A 20,486-nucleotide genomic window follows, 5' to 3' on the forward strand; every position below is an offset into this window, starting at 1 on the left:
AAAAGTATTCTCCTTGAGCTGGTTACCCAGGCCCCGAACAGAACCTGGCTTAACCTTTGGAAACATCAAGGTTGGATGAAGATCAAACTCTTCATGTGGTTGGTTCTTCAAAGGAAAATCTTGACTTGGGACAACATTAGAAAGAGGGAAATATTTGGACCTTCTATATGCCAGCTCTGTGGAGCCCAAGAGGAAACTATGGAACATCTTCTCAACAGCTGTAATTTCACCTCCAGACTATGGGATGCTTCTGCCATCACCTTTCGACAGTCTGACAGGGACAAAGAGAGTATTCACAACACCCTCAACAGATGGAGGAGAAATTTTTCGGAAAATGAAGTTCTCAACCTAGCTTGGGCTCTCATGCCAAGTTTTATTATTTGGAATATATGGAAAGAAAGGAATAAGAGAATCTTTAAAAATGAAAAGAATCCCGCTCCTCACCTGTTTGATCAGATCTTAAAGCAGATCAAGGAGATGGTCAACTCAATAGTCAAAGATCTTCCTAAAAACCCTCCCACAGGAGCTGACTTGAGAACTCTCAAGCTGTTAGGTCTGCAGGGGATCATCCCCTAAGCCAGCACAGAACAGTGAGAAAAAGGGAGTCAGAAAAAGAATATTGGCAACCTCCTCCAAGAGGTTTTTTGAAATTTAACATAGATGGAGCCTCCAAAGGCAACCCCGGAATAGCTGGCTTTGGGGGAGGTCTTTGGGATGAAGAAGGTAACATCCTCACTCTCTTCCATTGTCATTTAGGAAGAGCAACCAATAATATGGCGGAATTAATGGCTATGGAGCAATGCTTAGATTTGTTGAAGCAGGAAAACTACCACAACGTGATCATCGAAGCTGATTCTGAGTTAGTCATTAACTCGGTTAAAAGAATCAATTGCGGTTCTGAGCCGGAGAAAGTCTCACAGCAATGGAAGTTACTTCGTGTTTTCCAGAGAATTCAGGGTCACCTTCAGGGGCTTTTCTCAGTTAGGTTCAATCATGTGCGCAGAAAGGCTAACAAGCTGGCGGATTTCTTGGCCAACCAGGGTGTTAGCTACAAGGAAAGCAGAGTTGTGATAGGGTGGCAAGGAATGCCATATGGCAATCTGAAAACTCTTACTCTTAAACTAGCTGAAGAGGACAAAGAAGGGTTTCGGGATACTACGGAAAAGAAAAGGTCTCAATGAGCTATTCTTGGTTGGATTCCCCCTTTTTGGTCATTCAGGTGGATGGAAGGCATATTGAGGCAGGCATCAGCAGCACTGAGAATTCCAATCTCAGGATTCACCAGCACAGGATAGGCAACTGGCTTTGTTCCAACAATGTCAACGCAAATCCCGGTTGCAGACATTTTTTCCATGACAAGACGGTGTGGATCGGTGTGCTCATCACTCCTAAAGACTTGAAAGGTGCTCAGAATTATGATGGCAGCCTTTTTTCCTAGGATTCAACCAGGAGGAAGGAAATACCACTTCCTAAGCGGTTTAAGGGTGATCGCACCACTCTCAATCGTAAGGCAGTTTATGTCACTCGAAAGCGACTCCATTCATCTATCGACACGTGGAGGAGGGAGGGGGAGATAAACTGCCCTCATCGCACGGTAAAGCTCGGGTAAGTCAGCAATGTGAGATGGTTCTCGTCCATTGTTTGTCGAGGGGTTGAGCAACGGTTAGATTTTATCGTGCATTTTGCTTGGGGTGAAGCGTTATCCAGTGAGCGGCTTTTTGGAAAAGTCAATTTTTTTCGGTTTGTAATTCTAGCTTAGGGGGCCAAGCGATATGTTCATGGGCCATCGGTTTTAGATGCAGTTATGTGGGGACGGGAGGAAAAGTTAGCACGTCCTCGAGAAGCAAATTCTCTTCCACTGTTGTGTCCAGTGGTGACTGGGATAGTCACGATTTTCTAGGTTGGTAGTGTGGTCTTAGTCATAGGTTAGGGACCATGCTGCAGGGGGTGTGCTTCCCTGTTCGGGGTCCACATGGTCCGATGGACAACTGTAAATTTTGTAAATTATTTTCCGTTTAATAGTGATAAAAGGAACATCTCTTGCCTTAGCAAAGAAAATATTTTTTTACTAATTTCTTATTAAATGAGCTATAATCCGATATGAGGGAAATATGTAATTTTGTCTACGCTCAAATTCAAGTTGAGAAGTATCTTTTTTAAATTAAAAAATATATATATTCCTTAAATAAAAAAAGTTTGTATATAATAAAAAACAAAAATCAATATAGGTATTTGGATTGTTTAATTAAAAGTATTATAAATTAATCTCACTCTAGCCATACTAAGAAAAAGTGGTAAAAGTATTCGACTCTCAACCATATATAAATTATTCTGATGTCCATATGAAACAACATAATATATTATATAAATCAATTGTATGTATGTATATATATATATATATATATATATATATATATATATATATATATATATATATATATATATATATATATATATATATATATATATATATATATATATATATGATGAAGATGAAGATGATGATGATTGTTAACGTCCACTGAGACCAAACTTTGGTCTATTGGACATAAAGAAACAAATTATTTAGTTTGATTTAAGATTTTATTCCTATGCTCAAAAAGCTTGGAGAGAAGCCTCCTGATCTCACTATAATTTTGACATCGTAAAAGGCTAGGAAGGTCAGTATTGTGATAGAGATTATGAAATTGAGATCTAATGTGGTTGTATGCGGGGCACTATGAGAGGAAGTGGTTTTCATCCTCGATGTTCCTATTCTCACAGAGATGGGAGATCCTTTCCATCCATGGTGTTTTAGGAACTGCCCAACGACCCGTTTCACTATGGAGCTCATGAGAGTTCGTTCTAATCTTCACTATATTAATTTTCTTCTTTGAGCTAGTTAAAATAGAGAGATACTTTTGATCTTCTAGGGTGGGGTTGATGACCTTCTTATAATAACTTAATTTTCTTTTAGCTGCTAAATCTTTCTCACACCACATCTTTGCTTTGAACTTAGAAGTAATAATATTTTTAATGTTATTAATGTGTTGCAATACATCATTCTCGTTGATCTCCCAATGGTTTAACTAGGCCCTCATGTCTTTATACCACCCCCGCTTGAGCCTTAGGTGGTTTTGGCTGGAATTTAAAGCTAGCTTAGGAAGTCTATGGTCTCCTATGTTATTAAGTTTGTGCTTGTACACCAGAAGCCTAGTCATAGCTAGGCTCTCGATAGGGGAAAGACCTACTTCTATAAGAAGAATATGATAGGGTGTATTGCTTTTAATTTTCAGGTTATAAGTTATAAAGTGTTTCTAGATTTGCTCAATCTTTATCTAGGATTCTCTCTCTCTCTCTCTCTCTCTCTCTATATATATATATATATGATGATGATGATGATGATGATGATGATGATGGTTAATGTCCACTCAGACCAAACTTTGGTCTATCGAACCTAAAGAAATGAATTATTTAGTTTGATTTAAGATTTTGTTCCTATGCTCAAAAAGCTTGGAGAGAAGCCTCCGAGCTCACTGTAATTTTGACAACGTAAAAGGCTAGGAAGGTTAAAACATTTTAAACAATATCACTATTTGATGTCCACGTAAATTTTTGAAGACATTCAATTTATTTTATACACTAAAAAACATATCTTAAACAATGAAAAATTACACATGGTATATACATGTATATAGCTTCTACTGAGATCAAATTTGTAGAGATGCAAAAAAAAATATTCAAATTTTTCTTTTTTTGTAGCTCAACAAGTTTGATCTTTCTTGTCCCTTGCTAGATCTGTAGTTAAAATGAATCTTATTAAGTAAAATTATATCATTAAGTCTCCACATATACATTTTACTCCTACTTATGAAAGTGTTGACGAAAACATAAAGAATGGTGAGCAATAAAAACTCCTTCTAAATGTATTTATTTAAATTTCTTGTTATTTGTATATAAATATAATTGATGTATTATTAATTTTTATGATATTCATTATATATTATTAGATGTATATATAAAAATAATATATTATTATATATTGTTAGATGTAATATAACAATAATATATTTTAAGTATTGTGATCGTGTTTATTTTTATAAGATGTATTTTGAAAATAAATTAATATCAAATTATTATTTTTATAGTTGATGAATTCTATATAGTTTATGATTGGAAATTATTTTGAAATAAAAAATAAAAATAAAAAACAAAATATAAAGACATAAAAATACTTAAATAAATTTAATAAAAATATATATTACATTGTAAACCTTAATTTCTTTCTTTCCTAATTGTAGCATAAGCTACTACATATCCTTCTTCACAGAAATGACATAAAATAAATAATAAAAAAGTAACATGTGCATTAATTATGTATTTTTATTTTTACAAAAATAAATTGCATTTATATTTATTTTTAATAAAATTTTATTTTAGTAAAAAAAAATTCTTTATAAATATACTAATGACATTCATTAATATAACTTAAAAAATGTCTAAATATTTAACTATTTAACTATTAATAAAGCTATTTAAAAACACTTGATTTTGTTGGAAAACCTTTGTTAAAGATGTATATGTAGGGCATCTGTAATGAGTTTGTACCAAAACAATACAATAAACTTTATTCCCTACATGCTAATAATCTTATAATAAGTATAAATATTAGGTTAAAAAGTTCATAACTTATTTTTATCTTGGTTAAAGATCCACCTAATATTTAAGATAACGATATATTATTTTAGTAATTATTAAAACTTTTATGCTCTTAATGTTAATAATGTCGTGAATCATTAGCATAACAAATAAATAGACATTGTAAACTATATAATCGTCTTCATATATATCTCATATCCTTATAATGTAAAGCCTCAATGTAGTGGCGGCATTAGTTAGGGAGATAACATTTTTTTTGTCAATTAAAGTTTAATCATCATATTAACATTAAAGTGGAGAGTATAAAATGTATCTTAACAAGTTTTTTTCTCTTAGTCTGACTAGTCTTCTTGAGATTGGAACTTGGAGGATAACATGAGTTACTGGCTTCATGCATTATTTTCTAGCAGCCAAAGAGCCATGACATACATACTGTAAACAAAAAGAGAAACATAATAGAACGCATCATATTAGGGAGGGGAGTTGGGGGGATTATATGGGAGATGTGAAATAGCCAACATATTCGTGCATATGCAAATCAATATGCTCCACCCTCGCTTTGAGACTGTGAAGGTGGTCATTGGTGCGCCTTTGCTGGTGTCCCATATTATCCAATTGTTCCATGATTTCACTTTGTCCAAATTGAATGTCATTGATGAAAGCTACCATCTTGTTATGGTCATCATACCTTTGGTTCCTGAGGTTTTCCATGTTCAGTTTAATGTTCGGGATTTGAGCAACAATAGACTCTAGCATCGTCAGAGCAACCACATGCCCTAGGGAGCCATCAACTCTCTCCTCTATCTCACGGTTGTCTCACGAACTTGACAAGGCATCATTGTCCCAATCCGACTAATAACCTTGCCGCAAATTGCCACCCCCACACGCGTGGTCTCCCTCAGTGGCGAGGCATCCTGACATACCAAAAACACATGAAATGGAGACGAACACAAAAACCCTCCTAACCCCACACACAACAAAAAAGAATGTAACTTCTACCATTGCTCCCAAGGAGAATTGAGGGGTTATCCTGCACCGACCATCACCGTAATCAACTCTCCATACCCAGGAAAAGCGAGATGAGGATTCCTCATCATAGGGCTTCGAAAGCTAAATGTGGTGTCTTGCTACCTCTTCTACACTTGCCTCTGCGTATTTCCCCCAGCTAGTCGAGCCCTTCTTAACAATAATTCCTCTCGGGGACCCTAAGAAACCAAAGTCCTCCCACAAGTGCCAATCAGTCCGAAACCACGAGTCTCTCGAACAAGTTCCCCACTGCTCACGAACCAGAAGAGGATAATTCACTAGTGCTTGGCCAAGGTCTGTTAGCCTTGGCTCTTCTCCTCTCCCCTACACCGTGTCACGCAAACGAACTGGGATGACGATAATGCCAACTGGTTCATTCTCCCTGGACATTCCAGGGTCCCATGGATCATCTAGCGCTACCAACACACCTTGCATTATGCACCAGTTCTTGGCTTCTCCACCTCTCCCTCAAGGCCTAGACCTTGGCAAGGCATGCAGGAGCTCCACAACCCTTACCGCACTGCACAACACTACCATCTCCCACCATGATCAAGCAATCTATAACCAACACCAAGGACAATATTTAATAGCCATCATCATGAATGACAGCCTTGCACGCTAGTCCTTACTTTCATGTCTATTAAACATGGGGTTGGGGCATGTGTGGAGACCAGACAGGATCCGTCGTCGCCTCCTCCACCACTTGACCAACGATTAAGGCATCCCCATTAGGGAAGGGAGTGTTGAAAATAACAACAAGAAATGATAAAAGTAGTAATGGTATAAATATCATTGCTATAAATAGCATTTCAGGCACCAGCGTTGGAAATAGCAACAAGGAATTATAAAATAGAAATGCTAAAAATAGCATTGCTATAATTAACATTCCTGGATAGATTCCAATTTTAGTTAGTCCCTGAACTAAAATTGAGAAGTAAAATTCGAATTTGATCTTAGTAGTTGTTTGTAAAATAATTAATTAATTCATCTTGAGTTAATTAGTTGTAGCAAATCAAACATGAAGTCTATGTGAAGACATGCAATAGTGTCTCCATTGATTGAGGGAGTTATCCCTTGATTAAAGGGGATCAGGATGAGGTGTACTTTGATTTGTAATTAGTTAGCTCAGTTATCTCAGTTAATTCTAATTAGATTAGTTCAAATAGTTTGTTGAACAAATTGTTAGTTCAAATAGTTAATGCATGCATGCATGTGACTGCACACTTCAGATAACTGAATATTCTCTCATAAATAACTCATGCATGTCAGTTCAGTCAGAGACCCAGTTGAGATCAAGTGATGGGACAATGTACTATTAGTTGTAGGAATATTCATTGGAGGATATCTCTTGCATGCAGAAGGAATTCATTCCTTGGAGATTGCGCAGTTACTTTTGAGTTTGATGGTTGTGTGATGAGGCCAATTCACACAAGTGGCAGCATTGGACCCTAAGAGAAATTGCGCAAGGAAGTAGGAGGCTTGGAGGGCTGGAGGATGACATATGTTGTGTCTATTCAATCTGTGAGTTGTATTGTTCGATTCTGTTGAGAGTTGGATGGCTTGTGCGCTGAAGCTTTGCATAATCTGAACATATTTTCACTTGTATGATAATACAAAGATTGGGGTTTTAGGCCGAGGCTTTCCCCAGAGTATTCTTCTGTGTTCATGTGTGATTTCTTTCTCATTCTAAGTTATATGTGTTCTATTTGATCTTGGTCATAATCGATTAAGCTTCCGCAAGTTTGTAGTAGAAGTAGATCTTGTATTTTGCTTTAGTATATTACATAATCTGTTGATCTACAGTGGGGAATTCTACAGGGAGATCACATTTATTCAACTTCTGAATAGTTTCAGCTCAACCAATTTACTTATTAATAGGGTGGGATTTGAAATAGAAGGGTGTCTCTCGACTGCTTACTCATTTTTCTAGTGCTCAATTGAATAACCTCGGTTTGATTATATAGAGAGGGAATGAAAGGAAGCAACAATTATTAGTGTAAGCCTTACTATTACAAATTAAAATAAGGGAGCGGAGCATGATTCATTCCTATTTAATGAATAAAGTGTCACACTTTACCTTAATTTTTAATTTTTAATGTAAGGTTTAACTGACCTAAAAAAAAAATCACTATAAATTTTCAAGGAAAAGTATTGACTAGTTTATTTGATAAAAGCACTGACTCATTAGTATTAATTGATTGGTGATAGTGATAATTAATTTTATAGATACTTAGTGGTACTATCATTTTTTTTTTTTAATTTTTATAAATAATTTCTTTTTGACAATTATAATTTAAACCCCATAAACTTAGTAACTTCTTATGCATTGACGAATAAAAACAAAGAATTTGAATTTTAAAAATTTAGAAATTAATTTTTTATTTTCAAAATATTTGATTTAATATAATAATTTTTAAAAACTTTAATAAACTTTATAAATCGTTACAAAATTTGGAGAGGTTAAAGCTTTTATACCATAAACTCATTACAATATAACATGTCTTTCGAGCAGGTATAAAAATAATATAATACTTAGTATATTTTAAAAAAATTCAAATTTATTTTTATTATTTTATTTTTTGCCTTTTTTTTCAACTTTATTAGATCTTATTCATTTAGAAATAGATATCTTTTCCATATTGAATATATGATTTTAATATCTAGAAATAGAATAAATATTATGATCAAAATTGCTTAAGAGTAGGTTTTAATTAGAAATAAGAAAAACGTTATGTAGAAGCATTTTTTACTCTCACCATTACTTCATAAAAAGGAGGGTTATAATATTCCAAAATGTTCATATTCCTTTTTCTTTTTTTTGTTATCTTCCACTTACTTTGTTGTGTTACATTTTTAGGTTTGGAAAAACTATTGGCTTTCATATTTCATATTTTTCTCCATGTTCACATTGAAAAACACTCTCAAAACTTTGACCTCTTCCAAGGAAAAAATTAAAAATATATTGTGGCATATTTTTTCATCTTCTACTCATTTAATGACAACCTAAGAATGATCAAACACTTTTAAAGCATTAATTTATTTTTCATTTGCTAGCAATAATACTAGTTTCAGTGCCATTAGTTATGCATTCCTGGATTCCTTCCATAAGCTTAATCAAAGGATTATCTTCAAGGAATAAAATCCCTCACCCTCTACAACATCAAGATCCCCATGGGATGCCCCATCAAAAAAATCCCAATGAAAGTCCTTTGCTTTAGAAGGACATTTTGACTTCCAAAGGATACCACCATTTAAGTTCTCTTATTCCTTCATTTATACTTAAAAACATATATCCATGCTTAGATGTGTAAACCCTCAAAACATGATTGGATTTGAACATGAATCCTTTGTAAGCATGATAAAAAACCATTCCATAAATTATTTTCATTGAATCTTATGAAGCCTAGCTTGCCTACCATGAGACACCCCTACTTCCATATTGAACTTGTAAGTGGATTTACAATGTGGGAAAGCATGTAAAAACTTATTTCCCTTAGTGATTAAATCATTTGTGCTACAATAAGTGGCATATTCCACTCCCAACTGATGCATCCTCCCTAATTTGACTCAAAGTCCCCTCACCCACCTTCTATGCTACTCACCCGCTCCCACCCCCAACACTCCAAGTCAAAGGAAAATTCTTCGTAACTACCTTCCACATCACTAATACATTATGCTTAGATTTGTCAACCCTCCTTTTTCAATATTCAAATAAATCCAGCTAAATATATTTTTGAATCACCACTTGACACCATAACCCTTCATCTAGAACATGCTTCCAAACACACTTAGCTTCCAAAATTTTTGATGAAAGGAAAATATTTTAAGGCCCCATCCTCCCACCAACTCTGATACAACTAGTGTCTACCATTTTACCACAAAATCAACATTTTTTTAGCAACCCTCTTTTTCATTATTGAAATAAATATAGATAAATATAGTTTTGAATCACCAGTTGATACCATAACCCTTTGTCTAGAACTTGCTTCCAAACACACTTAGCTTCCAAAACTTTTGAGGAAAGGAAAATGTTTTTAAGGCCCCATCCTCCCACCAACTTTGATACAACTAGTGTCTACCATTTTACCCCTGAAATCAACCTTTCTTTAGCTAATCCTCCCTGCAAAAACTTGAAACTCATCCTTCTAATATTTTCAATTTTCTTTTGGAATCCATGACATAGACATCCAATATATAGGAATCGCCTCAAGAATGGATTTATCAAGAATAGGTCATCCTCCCCACAATCACCAGTTGTAACTTCAACATGCTAATCATTTTTCTAGTTTGGGTACATGCCAATTCGATTATTATTCCAAATAATTATTTGGTTTTAGATAGAACCTTAAATATTTCATCCCATCTTCCAAATCCATGCATATGTGAGGAAAGATGGATAGATAAAAAGCTTGTTCCTCCTCCAACTTTGAAAATGAGCTTGAAGATTTACCGATGTTAACCACCATCCCTATTGTATTACAATACAAATAAAGAAAGTCACACAACTTGGTTAGGTCCTATCTATTTCCATTGCAAAATAATAGTACATCATATACAAATAAAAGATGTGAATTATGTAGCTTCAACCCCATATGAACTTCTTTGATGGTCCTTGAGCTCTTTGCTTCCATTAATTATTTGCTAATCCCATCAACCACAAGACAATAAGATGCATCCTTTCCCAATACTCTTCATTAAAAAACCTAAAGAATCATCATTGATGAGAACCAAGAAAGATGTCACTGTTACATAATTCATCACCCTAGTAATAAAAGGTACCTCAAATCCCAAATGTTTCATCAATAACCTTAGGTAAAGCCAATTGGCTTGTCATTAGCCTTTGGTAAATCTTATTTTAATACCTCGAACTTTAAATGCCTTAATTTAATGTTGTAAATGTCACTTTGAGAAACCCAAATAGCCTCATGAATTTACAGACTAGCTAGGAAACCAAATTTCTCCCCCAAAATTGTTTTGAACAAATGTTTTTCACCCTATTTGCCAAAACCTTTACCACTATCTTATAAAAAATACTACATAAATATATGAGACATATATCCTCAAAGGAGGATGGAATATCTAATTTTAGAATAAGAGGATCGTGAACATTCTTCCACACAAGCTTGTATCCTCTACCACTAGAAGAAATCCAGTTTCCAATAATTCTAGAAAATACATAAAAAAATCCATAGTTCAACTTTCTGGACTTGGAATTTTATCCTTCTAAAGACTACAAAGAGTGGCTTTTAATTCCTATGGAGAGACCTCTTCAATTAATGATATAGTATCCTCTTCTAAGATGAGTGTAGTGAAGTATTGTGTCACTCTAATAACCATTGCATTTGAAACCCTCTTCTACCCTTGAAATGATTATGAAAATGTTCCACCCCTATAGTAGCTAACTCTTCAAATTTGATCAACTCCCCCCATCTAACTACAAAATCTTAAATAGTATTAATATTTCTCCTTAACTACAAAATCTTAAATAGTATTAATATTTCTCCTTACCTTTGAAAATTGATGAAAAAACTCAGAGCTCTCACTACATTTTTCCAACCAAGGAACCCTACTTTTTAACCTCCAAGTAGCCATTTTGTGCAATAAATTGTTGCTTATTTTTTTTTTCTAAATTCTGAATTTTTAGTTTAGTTTATCTGAACAAAAATACCACTCCATCTGATTCATAGATTCTAGCTAGAGATTCTTTCACATCTACTAAATTATGCTCATCTTTTTTGTTTTTGCATAATCCCAACTATTAATTTCCCTTTTAATTTTTTTCAAATTCCCTTGACACTATAAAGTAGAGAAGACCATTCCACCACCATATTGTCATATGGTCTCCAAAGGCTCTTAACCAAATTGATAAACTCCTACTTCTTTATCAATTTTGCATTAACGTTATTCCTTATAGGAACCGCCTTCAAAGTATCAAGAAAACGATCAAATTTACCCCCAAAACTAACTCATTGTGGAAATGCCATAGAATCTTATAACATTCACTCAAATAATAAAGATTGGTTTACAACCCACAAATTTCTTCGTTCTAGTTTTAATTAAAAAGACTCTATATAAATGAACACACCTTCAACTAATTTATAAATGAAGCTGTCTAATAAACTTTCTACAACTAATTTATAAATGAAATTGTCCAGTAAACTTTCTAGACTATATAAAATATAGTTGAATTATAAAACCTAAGGAAATTCAATTCTCTTCCTGAAATAAAAATTAAAAATCCAAAAATATTAATAAACCTAACATCTTTGAACCTCCTTAAAAAAAATAACACCCATATCTTATGTCAACAAACCCATCATTAAAAATGTTCATAATCATGCTTTACTTTACAATATGTCCTTGCTTAATTCAAAGATGTTTCTGAAAATAGAAACAATGGAAAGGAGATCCATAAATTCAATGATTGTATAATGCTTTTGATTTCGTTAACAGATATGTTAAAATTTTTTTTAAGGAAAAAGCAAGTGCGTAAAGTGATATTTGTGAAATTTGGTTTTAATGGATTGTTTAATCTTTCTTTTTTTTTCTTTTTTTTGTTAAGACTAACCTACGCACCCACGGGGGATTTGAACCAGTGACCTATCGCAAGGAGTGCCTTAACAGCGCACCCATTCACCGTCAATCCAAAGCCCCGTGGGCGGATTGTTTAATCTTTTATTAATTTAAAAAACAATTAAAATTGTTTTGTAAATTTTAAAGAAAAAATTCTAAAAAAAATAATTAAACAACCACATTATATAAATCCTAAAAAATCCTACTCTTACTTATATATTACATATTGCCTATTCAAACATCGTAATTTCTCTTACTTATACATTACATATGGCCTATTCAAACTTCATAATTGCTAATGGAGTGCACTCCCATTATTCCCTATCCAAACTTCATAATTTCTCTTACTTATATATTACATATGGCATATACAAACTTCATACTTTCTAATGAAGTGCACTCTCATTTTTCAAAACAAACGAGGTAACTTTATGTTTTCTTAGTAATTTTAATTTTTCTAGCTTTATTCATAATCTATTTAATCTAAATGTTTTGTATTTATTTATTTATATTTAATTTAAATATTTTAAATATTTTATTTGTATTTGTAAAATATTTTGATGATATTTTTTTAAATTAAATTTAAATTTTGACCCTTAATTATGTAATTTAAGTTCTGAATGGGTTTTACACGTATTAGATGCGTAAATAAATTCCAAATGGTCGAAATTGATTATGACGGGTAATTTTAAATTATTAAGTATTTTTTTATTATCTTTAAATTTTGAAAAAAAAATTATATTTAAAAAAATGTTATAAAATTATACTGATAATTCAAAATAAAACAAAATTCACATAGAAGAGTGGTTTATTACCATATATCCTCTCTATTCGATAACAATGCTAGAAGTTATAAAATTTACATCAGACGGAAAACAAAACAGTGGTTTAATAATAATGTAGAAATTAATTAATAATAAAAAAGTTTCATATTAGTTGGGCTTGTCGGTCTATATATATATATATATTTTAAATTAATAAAGGAAAGAAATTGATTTTATTAAAATTATAGAAATATAAAAAATTTATAATTATTAACATTTTAATATGAAAGAATATATGGTGAAAAAAAATGTAATTAAGATTTTAAGTATTAGGGGTTTACAGAGTGTATTATATTAGATATTATTTTGGGATTCAATTGCGTTAAGTAAGTCATTCACGTATGACTATTTTCATGAGAGGTAGTCGTAACTGATTAATTTCTCATGATTTTTGAATATTTCACTTAGCACTCATTGCATCGGGTATGATCATTTCCATGAGAGGTAGTCGTAATTGACTAATTTCTCATGATTTTTGAATAGTTCACTTAGCACTCATTGTGTTGGGTGATGCTCACAAGGGTGAAGAAGTGGGATTGAAACTAGTGAAATGAATCACATAACCTCAATCATCACTTCTGGGCTTGCACCCGGTAACCAGGACCACTTCCGGGGCTTACACCCAGTATCTAGTACTTCTCGAGAGGTCACCCATCCCAGATCACCTCTAACTCAAGCGCGCTTAAGTGTGTAGTTTTCCCCACAATCTAGCCCACTTAGCTTGCTACCCCATTTGCAAAACCTTAGCAAGTATTGTGCCTCATGAACCATTCAAGTAGAGATCCCTTCACTCTTTTTCAATTTAAGTATTAGGGGGTTTACGAGGTGCATTATATTAGATATCATTTTGGTATTCAAATGCATTAAGTAAGTCATTCATGTATGACCATTTCCATGAGAGGTAGTCGTAACTGACTAATTTCTCATGATTTTTGAATAGTTCACTTAGCACTCATTGCATTGGGTGATGCTCACAGGAGCGAAGAAGTGGGATTGAAACTAGTGAAATGAATCACATAGCCTCAATCCTCACTTCCGGGGCTTGCACCTGGTAACCAGGACTTCCCGGGAGGTCACCTATCCCAGATTGCCTTTGGCTCAAGCGCGCTTAACTGTGGAGTTTTCCCCACAATCAAGCCCACTTAGCTTGCTACCCCATTTGCAAAACCTTAGCAAGTATTTTGCCTCATGAACCATTTAAGTAGAGATCCCTTCACTCTTTTTGAATTTAAGTATTAGGGGGTTTACACAGTGCATTATATTAGATATTATTTTGGGATTCAACTGCGTTAAGTAAGTCATTCACATATGACCATTTCCATGAGAGTTAGTTGTAACCGACTAATTTCTCATGATTTTGAATAGTTCACTTAGCATTCATTGCATCAGGTGATGCTCACAGGGGTGAAGAAGTGGGATTGAAACTAGTGAAATGAATCACATAGCCTCAATCATCACTTCCGAGGCTTGCACCTGGTAATTAAGATTTTTTTTTTTTTTTTTAAATTAAAAAATTTAAAATGAGAAGAATAGAAAAAATAATCAAAAAGATTTATGAATAATGAAAATCTTTAATTGTTTTTTCTTACTTGAAATTGTTAATTTTTCGAAAAAAGGCAGGGATCTATCACATGATATTACATTGTAATTTTTTCTTACTTGAAAATGCTAATTTTGCAAAAAATGGCAAGGATCTATCACATGGTATTAAATCGCAAAGTTATCACATTTTTTTTTTTTTTTTAATATCTCATAATTCAATTTAAAATCACATAAAATAGGCATCAGCCACTTAAAAATATATATATTTTAAAAAATAAAAAATTATTTTTAAATTTTAAAAATATGTAATTAAATATTTTCTTTTTCAAGGCCATTCTTTTTCTAAGTAAAAAATGATATATTTTTGTCAGGGTGGCAATGCCACTTCTTTTCGCTCTTGTTTTGAAATTTACATCTTTAAGAATTTTATTTTTATTTTTTTTTTGTTATTTTTTTTTTAACTTAGATTCAATTAAAAACATTTAAAATTATTTACAATAATCACCACAAATTTTTATATATTTAATTATTATTATTAATAGATTACAAAATTTTAAATCCTTTTATATACTTTAGCTTAGATCTGTAACTTTAGCTTAGTATTACAAAATATATAATTTCATAAATCTAGGGATATACTCTATAAATATGATTTATGTATTTAAGTAAGATTGGGTATGCCTTAGATGTATCCATAAATTATATTTTTTGGATAGAGATGTTCATGAAAATATTTGATTTTGTGACCATGCCTAAAATTTTATATTAATATTTTTAAAAAACACACACATATATATTTATTATAATTTATTTATTTTTCCAAGAAAGAAATAAAATTCTTTCTAAATCGTGAGAGGTAAGTGTGAGGTTGTTGATACTAAGCCAATGCACAAGTCTATTTTTTTAAATGTATATGAAAGCAAGAGTAAAGTTGTTGATACCATGCCAATAAATAGGTATATTTATTTAAATGTATATGAGGCTCTAAGACAACACAACAATATTCATAAACATGAAGTTATTGCAACAATATTTATCAAGGCATTATAATCTATTATGTTACTAATTTGAATTTAAATCTAGATAAAAAAAATAACAATGATTCCCATAATTATAATAATGACTTGTAATTTCTAAACAAATAGATATCTGATAATTATAATAAGTTGGAGAATATAAAAATAGAAAATAATCAACAAAATTAGACTTCAAATTTCCTTAAATACATTCCCAATTAATTCAATATTATCTTTAAAAAAATATTGTGAATAGTCTTTATAATTTTTAAAAATTTTCGTTGTAGATAACCTTAAAATATTCCAAGATTGAATTATCAAAATAGTTTTTTGGGAAGAACAAAATAAAGGTAGAATGAGTACCAACAATGTAATTAAAAAATAAAAATAAACATAAGTACCATTAAAATTTTCTATCACAATGTTGGTTATTCATTATAGCCTTAATGTCAATCACTATAAAGAAAACTAAGGAGAATATATGGTTCATTATAGCCTTAATGTCATTCACTATAAAGAAAACTAAGGAGACCAGGTGGAAAGAAAATTGAAGATATATACCGGGTGATGTTGATGCATATGGGTAGTATTGATTTATAATCATGTATACATTATTTATTTTTCTATTTATTATGTTATGATTGAATGGTAAATATTTTTATTTATTTTTCTATTTATTATGTTATGATTGAATGGAAAATATTTTTATATTATTTTTGGGAAGTTTATTTATAATATTATTGATTTATAAATATGCTGGGTAGTATATGTTTACAGTTGAATCGAAACAAGTATATTTTATTTATTTATTGATGAATAGTATGGTGGTTTGTTATTGTTTCAATTTTATGGCAGCACAAGTATTTGAAGATATTTATTTCACATAATGGAGCCTTATGTGGGGCCGCAACATAAGTCATCACATTGGAACACCAAAAATTTATAGAATTGTTTTTGGTGAGATTTTTTTGACTGTATATATGGATTCAACATCCTGAAAACTAACTCCCTAAAGCATTTTTATATAAAAATACTAATCAAATTTGTAATTTCAATAAATTCATACCAAATCTTAAAAATACTAAACTAAACAAACCCATCTAAATATTTTTAACAACCTTATAAACCTGTAAAAAAATTGTTAAATTTTATGTACGTCAGTGACTAATAGCTCGGCATGGATACTGTATGTCACTGCGCGAGCGCAGTGACAAAAAAAACACTTATAAAAAGCTATTTAATTTTTCGTTGTTTAAAAGAAAACATTTCAAAGAAAATCTAAATTCATGTTTTTTTCTTTCAATTTGACATAACGAAAAACCATAAAACATTTACGAAATACAAAACGAGTCATAATAAAATGGAGTATTAACTCTGGCAGTTATATCCATATGCTTAAATTTTATGCGAAGAGAAAATTGCAGATTAAACTTTACTGAGAAATTATCGCACTGCTGTTTGGAGTGGAGCTTGTCCTCGGTAACTTGTGCAGCCTTGGACAGAGATGGGAAGCGATGGCGCTGTGTTTGGCTCTTTCATTGTTCGAAAAGGATTCCAACCGATGTTGACGAGTTAATTACCACAAGAATGCCTGATTTTCTCAAGCTGAGCAACAACTTCCTCCATATCCGGCCGGTCATCCCTCTCTGACGCCACGCATCTGAAGGCCAGTTCTGCAACCGCGCTTACCATTATTTTCACCTCTTGATTTACTTCAATATCCAGCTGCGGATCGACTAGTTCATGCAAGGCTCCCTCTTGAATCTTCGTTATCGCCAAGTTAGCAAGGTTGATTTCCCCTCTGTTCCGATTTATGTCCATGGCTTGTTTGGCAGAGATAATCTCCAGCAAAACGACCCCGAAGCTGTAGACATCGGATTTCTCGGTCAGCTGATAGCACTGATAGTACTCTGGGTCAACATACCCTGGTGTGCCTTGTGGGATCGTAGTGACATGTGAGGCATCTACAGGCACAACCCTGCAAAGCCCAAAATCACACAATTTGATATCTGAATTCTCGTCCAAGAGAATATTAGAGGTTTTTACATCTCTGTGTAATATAGGCGGATCAAGGGCGTGAAGGAAAGCCAACGTCTCGGCAGTCTGAGTAGCAATCTTCAAGCGAGTATTCCATGGCAATCCCTCGGGATTTCTGCGATCGCCATGAAGATGATCGGCCAGGGTGCCATTTGGGATAAATTCGTATACGAGCAGCAGCTCTGGACTGTCTAGAGGAGTGCAGCCATAAAGACGAACAACATGTGGATGGTTCAAGGTCGAAAATATCTTCACCTCGTGGATGAACTGCTCCAGTCTCCTAGAGTTGTCCAGATAAAGTCTCTTTACGGCCACAAGTCTTCCGCCCCAAAGTTTACCCAGATAGACTGCCCCGAACCCTCCAACGCCAAGTTCGTTCTCCTTGTGGAAGCAATTTGTAGTCTGACGAAGCTCTTCGTAAGAGAATATTTGTAAATTTTCCATTTCGAGCTCACTCAAATGTGTAGGAAGAACGCCGTCAGGAGGAGGTTTCCTATTCTTCAGATAATACGCCAAAAACAGTCCCGCTGTAAGCGCAACTCCTATGAAGCAACCTGCGGTTGAATGCAGAGATTGATCTATTAATACGGCAAACACCGAAGAGAATAACAGAAACCGGAGAAACGGAAGAGGAAACATAGAACGGAGAAACAGAAGTGGAAGAAATACTAGATTCACCTATTATTATAATGACTTTGTTTCGAGTACCTGTAATGCAACCGTAACGTGTATCAGGAATAAAGGGAAGGATTCAAATCTACATCTAATAAGATTGCTTTGAGTTCAGAATGTATACCTATTGATTTTAACGTTGAAATCTTCAAAATGACGGGAATGAAGATGAGCCATATATTGTTACCTATAACAACCCTATTTCTTTGGTCCCAAACATTAAATTCATAACACCTTAACTAAACTAGCGGTTCCAAGTGGTTTCGCTGAAATTTAAGATAAAACATACCATGGCCGGGGCATTTGTCGGTACGGGGTCCATCCTTGCGATAGCAAACGAACGGAGGAGGCGCAGTTGAAACCGAAGGGTTGTAACCGCATATTCCATCACTTGCTTCACAGGAGCTACACCTCTTAACATCTTTGGGATTTGAAGCTGTTTGTATTAATACCACATAAACTGGTAGAGGTTCCACAGGACACCTCGAAGTCAAATTGCTCTTTTCGTACAAAGAGTAATAGACAGTAGCATTGCATTTCGGGAGATGTAGTTGATCCTGTTCCTTACATTTGTAGACGTATAGAGTCAGGTTCGCTGCACCCTCTAATGTGAAGACTGAGTCTGCAAATTCTGAAGACTCTATAGAATTATTAATCCCATGATTCTCCAAAAACTGACAATCCTGACCTCTGGTAATAACTAGTGTAGTAGCAGGGAGAAGCGCTGTTAGTACTGTGTAATTCCGGCCACGAATCGGGATAACAGAAGTTGAGTTCTGCACACAGTTGATCTGGAAGCTAGGGTCGCCGCATCCACGATTTCCTACACCGAAAGGATACTGTATCTCCATAGGTCCACATTTAGTGTTATTTTGACAATACTGATATTGCGCGTCAAAGGTTAAGGAACAGGGTAATAGAGAGGCAGAGCCGAGAGTAAGGAAGAAGAGGTATTGAGGCAGGGAAGGAAGAAGGCGTCGAAATGAAGAGATAATTCCATGAGGAGAAAACGAGACGATAGGCATCGAATAAGCGTTGGGTCGAAAAAAATGATCGCGAACTGCAACAGAGTGAGTGACATTGAAGAGTGCATCGTTAAATAATTCAATGATATACTCTATTAAATTGAACTTCTCAAGTCAATACTTTAAATTATTTTTTGGCAAAACATCAAATAATTTAATTTTGTTCGATCGCTGTTCCTTTCCCTTTAGCGGACTTGTCAGTGGTCCATAAATCAATACATATGCCGTAAGGGATGGCATCACACGGGCGGACGGATTCGGAAAATTTTAGCGCGAAGACAATTCTGGTTGATAATATTTGTAAAAAATTAACATCACGGCTTAGGCTTTGAAGCCTGATGTTGCTTTGAGGTCTGCAACAGCAGTTTCCGTGAATGTGACAACTTCGTGATCATGGAGTCAACATAACAGCAATACTAGGCTGACACGATAACCAATACACCCTACGAGTCATAAGTATGGATGGTTTCTCTGTCATTTTAGGTATGGTCTGGAAGTAATGTTTTCATATGGTTAAGTAATGTTTTCATGTGGTATTTTATGTACGGTTGGAAGTAATGTTTCTATGTGTTATTGTGAGTTGTTATTATAAATTTCTAAATATCAATTTAGAAAATATTGATTTCTAAATTATTAGTTAGAATCATAATTTATCAAATCATGATCTAATATTCTCATATATGTAATGTCTTATGTTATCAGTAAATAAAAGAAAAAGAATGTGATTTGTTGGGTGTATAATCTCTCTATCTCTTCCCATTTTTCTAACATGGTATCTAGATTGTTAAAGTTCCTGCAATCTTGTTTTGTGAGAATTGTTTGTTTTAAAGTCGTTGTGGGGTGCACGGATCATGTTTTATGAGAAACGGCATGATGCTGCCGCTGGAATCTTCACAGCCAACGTTGCTTTAATTAAGATCTGCAATTAGGTCTACATGTGGCTGTTAGCCGGTGGTGAGCGCGTGAGAGACAACTTTCCATTTTTGTCGTTTGAAAAAGTTTGGGTAAATTAGCTTTGCTTGAGGAGTGAGTCATGGAATTGGTTGAGGATATCTATTTTGTTGGTTCGAAACGGGTCAATAAATGATTTTCCATGTGATTTTCGCCGAAAAATCTCTCTCTAGATATCCATC

At 33.5% G+C, this 20,486-nt stretch overlaps 1 protein-coding gene across 1 annotated transcript; it reads right to left on the bottom strand.

Annotated features, from left to right (window-relative positions):
- Positions 1-5,438: 5,438 nt before the first annotated feature.
- On the bottom strand, positions 5,439-19,179 carry LOC149175669 (LEAF RUST 10 DISEASE-RESISTANCE LOCUS RECEPTOR-LIKE PROTEIN KINASE-like 1.1). The gene is made up of 5 exons (XM_089421199.1): positions 18,618-19,179; positions 17,200-18,234; positions 6,146-6,222; positions 5,770-5,988; positions 5,439-5,552 (listed from the first exon to the last, which is right to left on the bottom strand). Exons 1-5 carry the CDS (start codon positions 19,177-19,179, stop codon positions 5,439-5,441), a joined length of 2,007 nt encoding a protein of 668 aa, XP_089277325.1.
- Positions 19,180-20,486: the final 1,307 nt, after the last annotated feature.

The sequence above is a fragment of the Pinus tabuliformis genome, chromosome 4_1 (assembly GCF_031772625.1).
Source record: "Pinus tabuliformis cultivar Carrire ecotype Pingquan chromosome 4_1, CPIR1, whole genome shotgun sequence".
In the NCBI taxonomy this organism is placed as follows: Eukaryota; Viridiplantae; Streptophyta; class Pinopsida; order Pinales; family Pinaceae; genus Pinus; species Pinus tabuliformis.